This window comes from Neomonachus schauinslandi, chromosome 1 (assembly GCF_002201575.2).
Source record: "Neomonachus schauinslandi chromosome 1, ASM220157v2, whole genome shotgun sequence".
Taxonomy (NCBI): domain Eukaryota; kingdom Metazoa; phylum Chordata; class Mammalia; order Carnivora; family Phocidae; genus Neomonachus; species Neomonachus schauinslandi.
In genome coordinates this window covers 79,618,941-79,637,369 of record NC_058403.1, presented here as the reverse complement: position 1 = coordinate 79,637,369, position 18,429 = coordinate 79,618,941, and the positions used below count along the sequence as shown (strand labels likewise).

At 40.1% G+C, this 18,429-nt stretch overlaps 1 protein-coding gene across 1 annotated transcript in view; it reads left to right on the top strand.

Annotated features, from left to right (window-relative positions):
* Positions 1–4,647: 4,647 nt before the first annotated feature.
* MAP3K13 (mitogen-activated protein kinase kinase kinase 13) overlaps positions 4,648–18,429 on the top strand; it is a 39,681-nt gene continuing 25,899 nt past the window's right edge. The window contains 3 exon segments of the mRNA XM_021692346.2: positions 4,648–5,122; positions 11,941–12,124; positions 16,671–16,862. Of these exon segments, the coding sequence (XP_021548021.1) occupies positions 4,648–5,122; positions 11,941–12,124; positions 16,671–16,862 (851 nt within the window).

Genomic DNA, 18,429 nt, shown 5'->3' with positions numbered 1-18,429 from the left:
CGGCACATTTGTCATGGGGGGAAGGGAGAGGAGGAGGCAATTCCTTCCATGTAATTATTAACTCCTTAAGTAGTTTATAAGCTTTGGAAGGAAGGAACTTTGTCTTACAGAGACTACATGTGTCGGTAAGAGATAGAGTTTTGGAATTAGGAAAAATAATCTGGTATTCAATCTTGGCTCCATGACCTTTAGCAAAATACCTCTCTGTAGACCTTAGTTTTTGTGAAGACTAGGCATAATGATTCCATGCCCTGACTTCCTTGCACAGGGATCAAATGTTTAGATCAAGATCATAGCTCACAGGGGCGCCTGGGTGGCTCAGTCGGTCAAGCGACTGCCTTCGGCTCGGGTCATAATCCTGGAGTCCTGGGATCGAGTCCCACATCGGGCTCCTGGCTCGGCAGGGAGTCTGTTTCTCCCTCTGACCCTCTCCCCTCTCATGCTGTTTCTCACTCTCTCTCTCTCTCTCTCAAATAAATAAATAAAATCTTTAAAAAAAAATCATAGCCCACAGCACTTTATTAACCTGTGAAGCACTCTAAGGAAGCAAGGGGTTATTATAAGAGGTGCTATGGTGTTATAAAAAAGGCAAGGGAATTTGGGGATCTGAATTTTGAGTCATATTTGTATTTCTGCTCTATCACTTACCCAGTTTATGACCTTAAAAAGTTTTTTATTTCTTTGTAAAATGAGAATGACACTATTACAAGGATTATAGTGCTGGTGCTGACTTACACACCAATTTGTAAGAGCTGATTGAAAGTTTGCAAGTAGGTTACTAAACTATTATTAGCTTGAAATCTGCCATGGTGGGAGTATTTATACCAGAGAAATCAGTAAACACTACAAATCAGAGTGTCCCGGTGTTTTTTTTTCCTTTTTTTTTGGTTTTGTTTTGTTTTGTTTTCTGCAGAGCTGTTTTACCAGTATATTGCTGATTATGCATACTGGGCTGTGTAAATTGTAAGACACTTTGTCTCATTTATCATTAGAAGTAGTAATTGTAACAGTAATGCTTTGTATCCACAGAACTTAGCTTAGTGCAAAGCACAGCTCCTAGTATCTATTTAATAAGTATATTTTTAATTTAACTTGGGTTCACCCTTGTATTATTTTGATACTTCTGCCTTGAGCTAAAGGAGCACTCCCATCCCATCCTCCCACATCCCTCTCTACAAAGTGTCTTTTTAAAATCAGATAACATAAATAAAAGCCTGGTACAGTGCATTAACACACACAATAGGACTTAAACCCTCCATGTCTGTAACTGAGCTAATTACCTTTTTTCCAAACCTTTCTTTCTTCTGCTATTTCATATCTCAGTTAATGATACTGCCCATCTATCCATTATCCCAAGTAAGTTATCTGAAAGTCTTCCTCTCTTTTCCCTTTTCTTTACCCACACCCAGGTCTAATCAATCACTAGATCTTGCTTATTCTACCTCTTCAATCTTTCTCCTCCTCCTCATTACCACTGCTCCTGTCTTGGTTCAGGCCCTCATCATTCCCACTTGAACTCTTCCTCCTAAGTGACATCTTGACTTTCAGTGTTTCCCCTTCAATCCAACCTCTACTTCTATAGATGTAATTTTAAATTACAAATTTGAGGGGCGCCTGGGTGGCTCAGTCAGTTAAGTGTCTGCCTTCAGCACAGGTCATGATCAGGGGTCCTGATCCGGGGATCAGCCCTGCATCGCATGGGGCTTCCTGCTCAGTGGGGAGTCTCTTCCCTCTTCCCCTCCCCCCGCGTGCATGCATGCGTGCTCTCTCAAAATCTTTTAAAAATAAATAAATTAATTAAAAATTTGACCAAATCACTCCCCCAATTAAAATTTCTTAATGGCTCTCTGTTGTCTTGAGGATAAAAATCCAAAAACTTTAGTTTGTCATCTGGGTCCACCACATTCTGACCTTTGGCTACCTTTTATAAGAGTTATCTCCTGCTGCTCCCCAATACTTCCTGCAATGTCTAGTCTCACTTTTACCTGGTTTACCCTCCAACCCAAACAACATTTCCTCTATGACTTCTCTGGACGTATTTGATGTTTATTTTTCTGAGCTCCTGTAGCACCTTGTTCATGTCTGTGTACCATATATCTAACCATGTGACTCTTATTATCAATTGGTCTTTCCCTCTAGATTGTAAGTTCCTATAGAGTAGAAGCCTATGTACCATTCATTAATTCCTAACACATTGTGTAGCATATAATAGGAGGTCAATACATATTTACATGAATGAAAGAGTCTTCAAAGGATAGGGTATTTTCACTGGTTCATTCACACAAGCTACTCATAGGATATGGCAATGAAAAAAAACGCTTAAAATTTGGATCTCAGTGATTCAGATGAGAAATTAATAACATAGGGGTAGTTTCTTTTTATCCATAACCCCCAATCTGGGATACTATGACCCCCATCACCTTCAGGATAAAATCCAAGCCTTTTAGCCTAGCATACAAATCTCCTTGCAAAATGGTCCCTGACTGTCTTTTTTTTTAGAAAATTTTTAAAAGATTTTATGTGTTGGGGCGCCTGGGTGGCTCAGTCGTTAAGCATCTGCCTTCGGCTCAGGTCATGATCCCAGGGTCCTGGGATCGAGACCCGCATTGGGCTCCCCGCTCAGGGGAGAGCCTGCTTCTCCCACTCCCCCTGCTGGTGCTCCCTCTCTCGCTGTGTCTCTGTCAAAATAAAAAAAAAAAAAAAAAAAAGATTTTATGTGTTCATTTGAGAAAGAGTATGAGAGAGAATGAGAACACAAGCAGGGGGAGAGGCAGACAGGGAGAGAGAAGCAGACTCCCCACTGAGCCTGACATGGGGCTCTATCCCAGGACATGGAGATCATGACCCAAGCCAAAGGCAGGGGTTTAACCATCTGAGCCACCCAGGTGCCCCTGGTTCCTGACTTTCTCTCCTTTCTTATCTTTCTCTCTATATATACATATAACCCTACATTCCAGCCACTTCAATTTGTCATATATTCCATAGTCTTCCATGCATCCTTGCCCTTGTTCATACTTTCTCCACATCTGTGGTATCCTCTCCCTCTTCTCTCACTCACCCCTTTCCTGCCAACCCGATGAGGTTCTACACTTCTAACACTGATCAATAGTTACCACCTTTGGGCAGCTAGCCCTGAAAGTATCCCTCCCTCTTCTGTGCTCCCAGAGCACTTGGTTGATTCATGATAAGCACTGTACTGTCAATCATTGTTGGTCTGTTTCTTGCCCCCTCCGTAAAGTGAGATTCTCTTTATACCCTGGTTCCTATTAAACATATTCTAAATGTTTAATTCAGAGTGAAGGAAGAAATAACTATTATATAGGGATTTGTAAAGAAAGTAAATTTCTGACATACAATGAATAAATTTAAGATTGAATTAGCATGAACTGGCCAATCTAGACAATTCCATGTCTTTATTTTCAGAGGTTGGGTGGCCCTGAGAAATCGGTGCTAATGGACAGATCAGAAGCAAAGAATAAATTTAAAGCACTGGGGCTTAGTTTGTTGCCCCAGATTTGGTGCATTACAGTAAAAACAGATTTCATATCTTAGGAATTTGTGTTGTCACATAAGACATTTACCTATATGACTTAATGAATACCTTAGGAAGTAAAACAATGCCCCAGGAGAAAAAACACTAAAGAAAATAGAAAAAATATGAGCAGGATGTTGTTCCTAATAAAACAGTGTTTATCAAGACATTTAATTTCTCTTTGGGAAGGGAAACAATTTTTTAAAATATTTTTAAATATTTATCAGTCTGTTTAGGCTGCTATAACAAAAATACCATAGACTAGATGGCTCAGACAAAAAATACATATCTCTCACAGTTCTGGAGGCTGGGAAGTCCACGATCAAGGCACTGGCATATTTGACGTGTCTGTGAGGGCTCCACCCTTATGACCTAATCACTTCCCAAAGGCCCCACTTCCAAATACTATCACACTGGGGATTGGGTTTCAGCATATGAATTTTGGAGCAAGGGGACACAACCATTCACTCTATAGCAACATATTAATGCAGAATGCTTGGAATAAAGCCCTCCCAAATCTAACCACCTAGACTTAACAGTAGTTAATAGTTAACAATAGTTAATTCTTGGGATATATTCTTCCAGTCTTTTTCTTATGTATGTGTTCGTGTGTCCTTTCCAGTAAAAGGTGGGGGGTGGGTGAAACAGGTGATGGGGATTAAGGAGGACACTTGTGATGAGCACCAGGTAATGTATGGAAGTGTTGAATCACTATATTGTCACCTGAAACTAATATAACATTGTATGTTCACTGGAATTTAAATAAAAACTAAAAAATTGTAAGGGCTTATGTTGTATATATTGTGCTAACCTATTTTTTATATTAACATGTCATGAACGTTTTCGCAGGTTCGTAAATGCTCTTCTACAACATGATCTGTAATTGCTGCATAGTATTCCACCATTTGGATGTATACCAGTGTTTAACCAATCCCCATTGCTTCAGTGTTTTTGTTATTATAAACAGAAATGTGGTAGTGTGGGTGACTAAAAGAAGGGTGATCTCATGTCCTCCTCCTATCTTCCCCAGGTTCTGGAGCCCTCTCTTGCATCAGAATTCTGTCCCAATAATCCTCTGAGTGTCATCTCAGGACCCTGGGCACACTCATGGCACCATGGCCAACCCTCAGGAGCACCTGAGCTGCTCCTCTTCCTCACACTTACCCTCGAGTGAAAGCAGAACCTTCAACGGACTACAAGATGAACTCACTCCTGTGGGGAGCCACCCATCACCCAAGCTCCTTAAGGACCAGCAGGAAAAGGGGGTGGTACAAACAGAGCTAACCGAGAGCATGAACTGCCCCATCACCACAACAGTGTTGACAAGCGTGAGTGAGGATTCCAGGGACCAGTTTGAGAACAGCGTTCTTCAGCTAAGGGAACAAGATGAATCAGAGATGGCCATGTCTCAGGGGAACAGCAACACCGTGGATGGAGAGAGCACAAGTGGAACTGAAGACGTCAAGATTCAGTTCAGCAGGTCGGGCAGCGGCAGTGGTGGGTTTCTGGAAGGACTGTTTGGATGCTTAAGGCCTGTCTGGAATATCATTGGGAAGGCATATTCCACTGATTACAAATTACAGCAGCAAGGTAAGGTAGAGTGTAGACCTGGGAAATAGTCCCTGCCATCACCACCATTCACTGGATAACCTTTGATTAAAACCCTAGTGCCCGATGAATACCCTGTACCAATCTCCTATAAACCTTCTGACTGGAACAGATTCACATTTGGTTGGTCTTTTCTGGCCAAAGCCCATCTTTTGTAGCTGTCCAGTCTAGGGGTGTCAAGTAGAGTACATAGAAGACAATCTACAGTGTTACGAGGAAGAAAATGTTAGAGCTCCTGTTCCTTGTATCATCATTTTAAGTTTCTATTTTCATGCATGTTTTCATATATATTTGGTATTTTAATAAAGTTGTGCAGATACATAACTTATAAATAATCACCTAGTGCATGTTTACAAATTTTTTTATTGAAAGTTCATACAATCAAAAAGTCTGATGGCCACTGGATTAACTCAAAACCAGACAGACGCCACATGGTTCTCTGCCTAAAGCTTGTGCCCTGGTTTAGGTTGTAGTAAAAAGGAATCATTTTCTTACAGCTCAGGCACAGAAAGCTCACATTGTGAGGAAAGAACAAATATACAACCAATCTTGAGAAGCATTATTATGTCTAGATCCCACAGCTTTTTAAAAAGTAAATTAACTCCCATCACGGTGTAACATGCATATTCATATATTCCAATTCAAGCATTATGCTTCTGAAGGAAAGAGAACACATGGCCCTAGTGTTCTTTATAACTTCATTTATATTCTTTAGAAGAATTTTTTTCTTCCTGATAGCAAAAATAATATATGTGGTTAAGTTGGAATATACAGGTAAGTTTCCCCCCAAAAGTAAAAATATTTATCTATGATCCTCAGTCTTCACTATTAATGTTTTTGGTATATATTATGTTAGTCTTATTATCTGTGTGTGTGCTTTAAACAAAAAAAACAGAGTCAAACTATTTCGTTATGCCTTTTCACTTCACATTTTGAACATTTCCCATATCATGAAATATACTTCTTCAGCATTTTTAATGCCTACACAGTATTAAATTGTGTGAATGTGCCAAGATTTCTTTAAGCAATCCTCTATTCCTTGGCAATTTGTTATTTTTAGTGATCATATGCTATACTGCAATGAACATCTGTTTATTACTTAATTTTCACACATACCCTTCATTATGTCTGTGATCATTCTTATTATATCTTTGATTTCCTTAAGATAAGTTTTTAGAAGACACATGGTTGAGTTAAAATGGTTCATGGCTTTTTAAGGCTTTTGATACATATATTTGTAGTATTATGTAAATGATTCCATTGTTAATAGTTCTCTCATCAGGAAATTTTGGAAAGGACCAGAAATGTAGACCAGAAATGAGATTCTGTCTTATTTATTTTATATCTGAATGTTGGACTCTGTGACCCTCTCTTAGAAATATATTCATGTTGGGGCTCCTGGGTGGCTCAGTTGGTTGAGCATCTGACTTTGGCTCAGATCATTATCTGGGAGTCCTGGGATCGAGCCCCACATCGGGGAGCCTGCTTCTCCCTCTCCCTCTGCCCCTCCCTCTGCTTGTGAGCTCTTTCTCTCAAATAAATAAAAATCTTTTTAAAAATTAAATGTATATATATACACATATATTCGTATCTTTCAGTCAAGACTGTTGACAGCTTTTCCACAACAGCCAATTGACCTTAGTCACTATTGACCACTTTTCTTGTGCATTCTATTTTTCTGATTTCTGAAATATTTTCTCTTAAACCAATACCTCTCTTAAACCTCTCCCTCTATACCCTTTCCCAGTATGTGTATTGGATTTGCTGGTAAATCAATTGATCCCAGGTGTGCTTTCCAGGATTTGTCAGTCAGAGCATCCATTCCTGTACATGCAGAAAGTCTTTGTGTCCCTGGGGTTGGTCTGTCTGTCTGTCTCACTGTCTTTCATACATCCTCCCATCCCATCCACCCTGCACATTCCACCCTTCTTTCCCCCTCTATGGTCTTAAGGTTTCAAGAAATTAAAAAGTTGTTCCTTGTCACGCAAAGGTTGGGGGTTTCAATGTTAAACAGTATTATTATTTTAAAAATTGGGAATTAAGATAAGCACAAAGAGGAAAATAAAAAATAACTTGTTATCCCACAACCCAGAGATAACCACCCTTAGTTTATTATTTTTTAAAAAGTTCCCTCTCCTCAGCTTAGACACAAAACCTACTAATATCTGCTTATGTGATAAAATTGCATTTGGCTTTTAGGGTCTTGTCCAGTCTAATAATTATTTTGGTGGTAATTTGGAGATCTCAGGATACAAATGCAGCATCGAGGTTCAGGCTCATGAAGAGGGGCAGCAGATACATTCTATGTGTCTGTCAAAAGGGCCTTTCAAATTTGGGGGCGGGGTGCCTGGGTGGCTCAGTCCATTATGTGTCCGAATCTCCATCTCAGCTCAGGTCTTGGTCTCAGGGTTGTGAGTTCAAACCCCCTAAATGGGCATGGAGCCTACTTAAAAAAAATTTTTTTTAATTGTCCTGTAAACTTGTATTTAATCAATCTTCTGATTATATGACTGCCAGAAAGGCTTATTCAAGAGTAAATAAGAAACGGGCCTGGTCAGCTTAAGCTTACAAGGCAGCTTATAGCTGCCTAGCTCTTCAGCAGATGACAGGATACCCTACTGTGGGCTGGAGTTGCGGGGGGCCGTGAAAGGGATTCACTAGCCAGGAACTAAGGTAGTTTTTTCCTTGTCAGCTCTGGGATCAGGGAGCTAATCTTTAATCCTGGATTACAGTCAACCAAAGGATAGCACGCAGAACAGATGTGTCTCTGCATTTGGTACTTATAAGGAAACTTCACTTGATTTTTTCAAAAATTTTAATGACATCTTCATTTCCCATTTAGTATGTTGGTAGTGAAATCCAAGTAAGGTAGTATGTGTAATTGAAATTTTTTACTGCCAAATAGTTCCCAGTCCTAAAGCAAGTATTATATCATAGCCATGTCTGAATACAAACAACAGAGAACTTATGCCTTGAAAGTGGGTGGGCATGGGGCTTTTTCTCAGTCTTAGAGATCATGGTAGATATTGGAATTAAGATAATAGTCATAGTGATGAATCAGAAGATAGAAGCTGGGGAAGAGTACCAATGGACAGCTATAAAAGCAGAAAGTCTGGGATTAACCCTGGAGTGAACACAGTCAGGTTCCATTGTTATGTCGTTATCTTGCTGTCAGTTATCAGGGCCCCCAGTTTTGCACATCCTCATTGCTAACATTCTTTTTTCTTTTTCTTTTTTTTAAGATATTTATTTATTTATTTATTTGAGAGAGAGAGAAACAGCATGAGAGGGGAGAGGGTCAGAGGGAGAAGCAGGCTCCCCACTGAGCTGGGAGCCCAATGTGGGACTCGATCCCAGGACCCCAGGATCATGACCTGAGCTGAAGGCAGATGCTTAATGACTGAGCCACCCAGGCGCCCCATAAAATACAAAGTCTTTTTAAAAAACATTCTCTTAATATGTGTCAAAGAAATAGAAAACTCCTTCAAATTTATGAGGACTATGAGACCCCCGACAGATAAATGCACAAAGCATAAATGTGGCAATTCATGCAGAGCAGATGTGAGCATTAAACAAATGTGGAGAAAATATTCTACTTCACTGGCAATTAAAGTAGTGCAAACTTGGGGTGCCTGGGTGGCACAGTCGGTTGAGCGTCCAACTCTTGGTTTCAGCTCAGGTGGTGATCTCTGTGTTGGGAGATTGAGCCCTGCATTGGGCTCCCTGCTCAGTGAGGAGGCTGCTCGGGATTCTCTCCCTCTCCCTCTGCCCCCATGCTCGCTCTCTCTTTCTCAAATAAATAAGTCTTTTAAATAAATAAATAAAGTAGTGCAAGCTTATAAAACATTACTTTACACCTAAATAACTTAGAACCCAAAAAACTATCAACAATATTCATTGCTGGCAAAGTAAAAGGGACACACACACTCATGCATTACTACTGTCAGCAAAAACTAGCAAAGCCCTTTTGTATGGCAAGTTAGAATGTATAGCAAAAGCCAGAAAACTGTACTCTAACCTAAGAACGGAGTCTGAGGAAATAATATAAAGAAAGAAAAAAGTATCAAATTTAAGCCAGCAAACAAAAAGATGGAAGGACTTAAGTACAGAAAAGGTAAAAGGGTACAGTAAGCTACTATTGAAGCTTATAATGAAAACTGTATATACAGGGGGGATACACAATACATGAGAAAATAGAAAAGATTATGTGTCACCTACAACTTCTACATAGCTGCACACATATGAGCAAAGACTGGAAGAGAAGATGATAACTGAATATGGAATGGGATTGCAGATAAAATACTTTATTTTCTAATATTTGCTGGTGTTTCTAGCATTTAACAATAAATAAAGATTGAGTAAATAGGGAAAAACACGTAAGAGGTCTAATTTTAGTTATTTAGTAGTTATGAAAAATTAGGATAACTTGGGCTTTTATAAAGTTTTTCAGAAAAATATTGCCCAGGATGTTCTTGCCCCAGAATCCAGTAATAGTCCTTTTATTTGGCCCTGGAATGGCCAAAGTAACACTGTGTCTAGTTCTTCACCAGACCTCTCCCAAGTAAAACCCTCTGACAGTATGCCATCGATATCTGGGTCCTGTGTGTGCTACACAGATAAGCCTGTGGGGATGAAAGTGGGACTGCGTGAGACACTTTACACTTGTCAGTCATTCGAAGCCAGAAAGATCCTCAAAGCAGTCAAGCCCATAACTCACTCTTTCCTCCTGCATCTCACCTGGTATCATTTGTTTATTCGGTGATTTCGTGTTTGTGAGCTATTTGTATTTTAGGGAAATTTGTTTTTATGTAGCGTCTATCTAACTTCAATAGAGCAGATATCTTTAATCTGCTCAGAACAGAAGAATGGGTTAAATATCTGTGCTGTCAAACACCCTCACTATAATTTGTTCTGCTCTATGTCATCCTCTCTGGAAGGTCATGTTTTAACCACTGTAATGAGAAGCCACATTTTATTAAGAGTCTACGGGATTTATTTTCTCTCAAGTTCGAGAAAATGAGAGAAGAGGGAAATGTAGTTCCCTTCCAGGTACTGATGACCTCTTTCTGCTGCTTCATCACCATAGTAGATGTGAGTTGATTTGCTTTCAAGACCAGAATATCTTCAAAGCTGACTCAACACTACCTTGTTCAGTATTCTGCAAACAGTGACCTTTTAGTGATTGGTGATCTAATGAAAATCCCCCATAACCTTTAACATTGTCATTATCCTCTCCTCACTCCATGGGACTCCTCGTTCTTTGATGTTTATTTCTTACCAGTGTAGTGACAATGCACTGATAAAAAGGGGGACAAGGAGAAGGATCAATGGATCATATTCCCCTTTTTAAGTTCCATGAGATTAAAGCATGTATTGATTGAATTTTTGAAGTGCTTCATTTAAAATAGCATTTTAGGGCGCCTGGGTGGCTCAGTTGGTTAAGCAACTACCTTCGGCTCAGGTCATGATCCTGGAGTCCCGGAATCGAGTCCCACGTCGGGCTCCCTGCTCAGCAGGGAGTCTGCTTCTCCCTCTGACCCTCCCCCGTCTCATGCTCTCTCTCTCTCTCATTCTCTCTCTCAAATAAATAAAAAAATCTTTAAAAAAATAAAAAATAAAATAGCATTTTATACATTACAAAAGTAATACAGGCTCATGGTAAAAAAAAAAATACAGCATAGGATAAAGAGCATAATATGAATCATCAATAATGTCACCACTTAGAAGTGACTCCTGTTACTTTTTTGGGGCAAAGAAAATCAAATTCTAAGAAAGAGAGAAACTTGAAAATACTGCATCTATATGAGTAAATCTATTATGGCTAATGACCCTCTCAATTACTTCACAAGAGGCAATGTGGTATAGTGGAGAAAGCACTGTCCCTGGAATCAGCCAATTCTTGAGTTCTGCCACTTACCAGCTGTATGTCCTTGGGTAAGTTCCTTAATCTCCCTGGCTCAGTTTTCTCATCTATAAATAACCATAATAAGGCCAGACTTCCAAGATTGTTGAAAGGATCAACACATGAGATACATAAAGCTTTATGCTAGTGTCTGGCACGTAGTAAGTACTCAATAAAAGGGAAATATGAATATAAGTTTTGTGCATAATTAGGTCCTTGGGAGAGTATCATTGAAAATTCATTCAGGAAAGATTAATTGAGCATCTACACTAGAAATTCAAAGAGGAATAAAACAACACTGACTTACAATGGGTAATGGGATAGGGATAGTGGTATAGAGACAGATAAGTGGATTGAACGTGCAAGCTTGAAGTGAGGAAGTAGGGCCATGGGAATGTCAAGATATGTTTTGTTTGGAGGAGAGTATATTGGAGATCTCCGATCTGCTTGATTTCATTGGTTAAAAATTGATACAAACTGGGGCACCTGGGTGGCTCAGTCAGCTAAGCGTCTGCCTTCAGCTCAGGTCATGATCCCAGGGTCCTGGGATCAAGCCCCACATCCACATAGGACTCCCCACTCAGCAGGGAGTTTGCTTCTCCTCTGACCCTCCCCCCTTCTCGTGCTCTCTCTCTCTCTCTTTCGCTTTCACTCACTCTCTCTCTCAAATAAATAAAATCTTTAAAGAAAATGATACAAACTAACACATGAGAATACCTGATCTATTGTACCAAGACCCATAGGAAGGTTATATCTTTTGGTGCGTTACAGGTGGGAGTCCAAAGGTAGAGATCATTTTGGGTGACGCTGAAGTTGGTACCTTTGGAGTGGCCTCGTAGAACGGTCCCTGAGCAAATCCCGAGATCTCTCTAAGTTTGTTTCTCGCTTGTGTGCCTAGATACTTGGGAGGTGCCGTTTGAGGAGATCTCAGAGCTTCAGTGGCTGGGTAGTGGAGCCCAAGGAGCTGTCTTCTTGGGCAAGTTCCGAGCGGAGGAGGTGGCCATCAAGAAAGTGAGAGAACAGAATGAGACGGATATCAAGCATTTGAGGAAGTTGAAGCACCCTAACATCATCGCTTTCAAGTAGGTCAAGGCTTTCTTTCTTTTTTTTTTTTTTTAAGAAATAAATTTTCGGGGCGCCTGGGTGGCTCAGTTGGTTGAGCGACTGCCTTCAGCTCAGGTCATGATCCTGGAGTCCCGGATCGAGTCCCGCATCGGGCTCCCTGCTCGGCAGGGGGTCTGCTTCTCCCTCTGACCCTCCCCCTCTCATGTGCTCTCTCTCCCTCATTCTCTCTGTCTCAAATAAATAAATAAAATCTTTAAAAAAAAATAAAAAAAAAAAAAAAAAAAGAAATAAATTTTCTTTCTCCCAATATCTACATATGAGTTCCTGCTTTGAAAGACATATGGAAAATACTCTATAGACTTAGTACTGGGCTAGGTATTTTGGGAGGGCACCAAAGAATGATTAAATGAAGGTCCTGTCTTTAAGAATCGTATAATCTGGTAGTTCTTTTTGCCAGAGCACACCCTTCTCGGAAAGGATATACATGGGACAGAGAGGGAGCGATGGATTCTTACCAAGCAATCATATCTGATGAATCAACCTCATTCATCAATGGGATGATGGAGGTCACTCTGAGATAACCTGCCCATCCGAAAATTCAGTTAAGAAAACAAAGCTGATATCTGAAGTGATCATAGAACAATTAGTCCCTGTGTAACAGAGAGGAATTTTTTTATTAGTTTCTATTAGCCTCCCTTCTTAAATATGAATTTGTAGTAAGAGGCACCTTCAGAGTGTTTCTCCCTGCCCCGGTTTTGCTAGATCCCTTTTCAAGTAATGCCAAACACTCAGCTTTCTAAGTCTAATGACACTGGAATACTGATGAGAGTAAGTTATATGCTATGTTCATTCCACAATGTAGTTGTTTTCAAGAGTGTATGAACGTATCTTCCTAGTTCAGACTGTTATTTTCATAATACTGGCGGGGATCACTAGCAAAAGGGGAGGCACAAAGGTACATTTGTGGCAGTCCCCAAACCTGACAGTGCTGAGCTCTAAATATGTGTAATCTCTTCTGCCTGTACCTTTCCCTTGAGGTCCCTCTCTTGCTGGGCTTTAAATTCTGCCCTAGCCTGAAACAAATGAATAATGAGTGGCTTTACAGGAGGGAAGGTGAAGAACAGGAAAGATAGTTTTCAGGTGGAATGACAGTTTAGAAACTAGAGCTTCTTGATACGTTTGACATATACGTATTTCAGTCCTGGAAAATAGTATGACTGATGAGGCTACCACTAAAAGCGGAATAATTTACAAATTCCCCTTCCCAAAACTAAGAGGAACTTCTCCCAGCCCCCAAGAGGGATCCTCTCTCGATAAAACTCTCATTTTAAAGGTAAACATGTCATGGGATCATTTTTCATTGGAATCACATCCCTAAAGTAAGGAATAGAAATCTTGGGGACAGGTTTTATAGAATGGGTTTAAATGAGTATTGATGTTGAGTTTTGATTCCCTTTATGGAAAGGGAAAGAGATGTGGAAAGGAGAGAAGCATTCAGCTGGGATACTAAATGATGTGCTTGGACGTATCTCCTTGTGGAAGGGACATGCATACAGTGGGCATAGGAGAGAGCTTCGGTTGCCCTCTTGATCCCATCCTTTGTTGTGCTGTTAGGGCCAGGAGGATGTGAGACGAAAATGAAATGCTATAGACTAATTATACTCTTTCCAAAGATGATACATTTCAAAAGACAGCAGAAGGATTATTTTTAAGCAGACAGACTATCAGAGACTCACTTCTTTCCTTCATTTTACTTCACTGAGAAAATCATCCCTTCTAGCATCCTACATCCTAAATGGAAGGAAGGGCCTTTCATTTAACTTCCGTTTAATGAAACTTTCAAGCTTCAATCACTAGGACGCTGAGTTTGAGACACAGAATATTCTACAGATTAGCGTGGCTTCTTGGCCTCCTGATGTGGGCTGGGCTGTCTGTCCCAGGTACGAGGGCTTACCACCAGGATGTCCTGGCAGAAATGTGTCCCAAGAGTATGGGTGTGAGAAGCTTTATTTTTCCTTCCTTCCTTTTGCTTTTTCCTCTTTCCTTTTTCCTTGCAACCTGTTCCGTACCTCACTCTTCTGGCCCTCCTACCTACATGTGCAGTTTTCCGCATTTTGGACGAGTACTGCCATGCCAATGCCCCACTTTTTAGGCTGAAGATGCTCGAATAGTCTTTACCTCTACATGGAAACCAACAGTGAGACGGTGTCCCGGGTTCATTACACCATGCTCTTGAGGCTTTGGGCAGTGTTGTGTGTGCAGCCATCTGTGCCATGAGTTGCTTGGCCAATGAGTCATTCAGCACCGTCTGGAAGATACGAGGCATGATTAGATTTGAGTGTGTCTCTCTGGATGCTGATTGCTGTGCTTACAGCTTCCTTTGAAGTAAGAACCGTGTACAGAAGGGGAAGTGAAAGAAGAGAATTCTGTATTTTCTTTGTCCAATTTTTTGAAAGCAATCTTTTAGGAAGACCTAATCTGACTGTTCCTAATGGAATTGGGTGCCAAGGGGGAAGAAAAGGTGGCAATTAGAAGTGATTAGAGAGCTGCTATTTATAGCTACTAAGAAGCCTTGTCATAGTACAGGGTTGATGGAATGATTGCCTCTCATCAGTCAAGAAAGATGGAAAGTACATAACATATCACTGTTACCCCTTTCTCTCTGTTTGCAACAAGTTAAAACAGGGTTAAATAGAATGCTGAGTAGCTTCAAACAAATATTTATTTTGATATTCTTAAGCACATTACATTATTCCTGCCTATTCTTTGTTTTTCTGTAATGAAAATTAAATTGTCTGATTATAGTTGTGGTCTATCTGTGCTCCGCCAAGTGCTCCTAAAAGTCAAGTAACAGAAACTTGAAAAAAATTTTTCATTAGAAATGAAGATGAGAATTCTGGGTAGCTTAGAAAATGATCGGAGAGTAGTAGAAATAGCTCTGTGGCATTTGACAGGCATATCATGGCAGGGTAAATGAAGACTAATTTTACTTCTTCATAACCTGCTGTTGTTATAGGACTTTCCCATGGTCTCAAGCTATGCCCTCTTCATTCCCTCATCACTTACAGCCGCGTAAGAGAGAAGACATGAGTTGGTAGCTGGCTGAGGACTTTAGCTGGGCATCTTGTAGATAAAATACTCTCAACTCCTCTAGAAAGTTTTGAAAGAAGGTGTACATACTATTAAGAGATGGGATACCGAGAATTGTATATGATAATTGTTCTCTTTTCTCATCTTCAGAACAAAAGTGTGAAGCAGAGTTAATTATCACTTTTCTAAGGTAACATTGATATAGGAATCCCCAATATGCTTGTGTATACAGAAGTTACAAAGCACAAAGGGAGGGCAGTATAGCATAGTGTGTAGAAAAAGCATAGGCTTTGAAGTTAGACTGGATTTGAAACTAAGCTCTGTCACAGGTGTATCATCTAGGGCAGGTCACCATAGGTGTATCATCTAGGGCAGGTCACCATAGGTGTATCATCTAGGGCAGGTCACCATAGGTGTATCATCTAGGGCAGGTCACTTTCCCTCTCTGAACCTTACCCGTAGAAATGGAAGAGGGCGTATGTGTTGCACAATGGTTTGGGGCAGATTAACTCAGACAATTACATAAACAGGGAACATTCCTGACAAATAGAAGTTCTTCCATGCTAGTTCCCCTCTTCCTACCCCGTGCACCTGCACATGTTTGTGCAAAGGGTCAGCAGCGAAGAAAGTTAAGGTGAAGTTAAGAAATATTTGTCAAGGACTTGCTGTGAACTTCTAGACCTTAAGGTAGAAAGAAAAGAAATTGAAGACCTTTCCCTTCCAGGAGCCAATGATCTGTATGGGGAGAGGAAATTTGCATATAAAAAAAACGAATGGCTCCCGGGTAGCATAAGAATTTAGAGAAAGATCTTCTTGGACTGGAATCATCAGGAAAGGCTTTGTGGAAGATGTAGGAATTGATGGAAATATAGGCCACATAGAAATAGGTTACATTGTATGATATTGTTTTTATTCTAAGCAGAAATGTTTTTCCAAAGACTATATAATATAGAAAATTGACTCTTTTTTTGGTCCTCAGACTAGTTATCTTAAATTTGACTAATTTAAAATTCAACAATTAATAGTAAAAATAGCAGTATTTTATTTGAATTCTCTCTTTCTGTACCCTGTATATAAAACCTTCTATTTAATTTTAAAAGGAAGATATTTCAGTTACTCTTAACAATCTAACACAACGCAGCGCCTGGCCTACACAAGTCTCAGGAAATGTGCTCTTTGTCCCAGAATGGAATGGCCCCACAGAAAAGCACTGGATCCAGCACAACATAGGGATAATCTGGAATGAGCAAAAGGAACTAAAATTGTCCATATGCATAATAGAGAAGCTTGCAGACTAGAGGGGGTTTAATGGTAATTGAAGAATTGGGAAAGATTATGCCTTTTAAAAATAATATGGACAGAGAACTGGTCTTAATCGTTAAATGTATTAAATATTCTTAAAATATAAATATGTATACAGGTACGTTTGTATGTATGTGTGAATTTATAAACATATTTGTGTTTTCTTGAAAGGGGCGTTTGTACTCAGGCCCCCTGTTACTGCATCATCATGGAATACTGTGCCCACGGACAACTCTATGAGGTTTTGCGAGCCGGCAGGAAGATCACACCTCGATTGCTAGTGGACTGGTCCACGGGCATTGCAAGTGGAATGAATTATTTGCACCTCCATAAAATTATTCATCGTGATCTCAAATCACCTAAGTGAGTTTGGGAGCTGATTTTTCGGACATTTTGTTTTATTGCTTTGAAATAAGGGAATTTTTATCAAGCACGGTTGTTTTCAGACATCATACTTTCTCGGTTGAGTTTAAATCGGCACAGTGGGTAATTCTCTTTGCATGTTTTCTGGATTCTTGTTGACCAACTGACCTATGTGGCAGATAGCTCCAAGCACCTGACACTAGTTTTCCCTTTGTGTTGCTTTTTAACTGTGCAGCTGTGAAACAAGATTCATTACTAACTGAAGTATTCACTCTCCATCATCCCAGATACTTAATGCCAAACTTTCCCACCTGAAGGCTTGATTTGTTGTGTTAAAAACTGAGTTTCAGAAATGTAGGCAATAGGATAAAAATGGATGAATAAGGGGCGCCTGGGTGGCTCAGTTGGTTAAGCGACTGCCTTCGGCTCAGGTCATGATCCTGGAGTCCCGGGATCGAGTCCCGCATTGGGCTCCCTGCTTGGCAGGGAGTCTGCTTCTCCCTCTGACCCTCCTCCTCTCATGCTCTCTGTCTCTCATTCTCTCTCTCTCTCAAATAAATAAATAAAATCTTTAAAATAAAATAACAATTTGCTTAAAAAAAATGGATGAATAAGAGACTGAGGCAAAGAGAAAATAAGAACATTAGAACTAAAGCTTGCTCACAAAAGGTATGCCACAAGATTCTGTACAGTTGGTAGAGGTGGACTGTAGATTTGGCTCTGACCTTCCTAGAGTCTAAGCAAAGAAGGAAATAAATAGTCACAAGGTTCACAGTGTCCATAAGATAATATAAACTGGCTATTTAAGAGAAGCAGAGTTGTTTCTAGTGATCTGTTTTCAAAATGATTCTTTGGCTGTCAGTAACCACTTTAAGAGGAGTGTTTATTCATTTCCCCAGACCATATCAAGGGAAGAAAGGAATTGATAAAATGGTGTATGTCATCGTAGCTCCTGTTTTTAAACTTTTTTTTTTTTTGTATTATTTCTCATCACATTTTGGTTTAGAGAAGCAGAGAGGAATTAGCCTTTTTTCAAAAACATGTCTGCGTAGTGCTTTCATGGTTTATGGTATTTTTTTAAAATATCCATTATCACATCTGGTTTGATGTTGGCAAAAATTGTGTGGGGGTAGTTGCAACAAGTATCATTCTTCTTATTTTATATAAGAAACACGGGGGACACCTGGGCGGCTCAGTCGGTTAAGCGTCCGACTCTTGATTTTGGCTCAGGTCATGATTTTGGCTCAGGTCGTGATCTTGGGGTTGTGAGTGGGGCTGGAGCCTGCTTGTGATTCTCTCTCTTCCTCTGCCCCACTCCCCCTTCTCCATTTCTAAAAAAGAAAGAAAAGAAAAAGAAAAATGAGGGCTCAGAGCCCAAAGTCATGGAGCTAGGACTTGAGCCCAGAACTTTTAGACCTAAAGCCCCAGCCTGCATCCTCCTCGTCATGTGAAGGTGAGGGATTCACAATGATTTCTGCCTCCTGTCCATGGAAGATACAAATCAGTCCTTGATTATAAACTTCAAAGCAGCTCTTGCTTATCACCCTCGTTCTCTGCAGTGCTTATC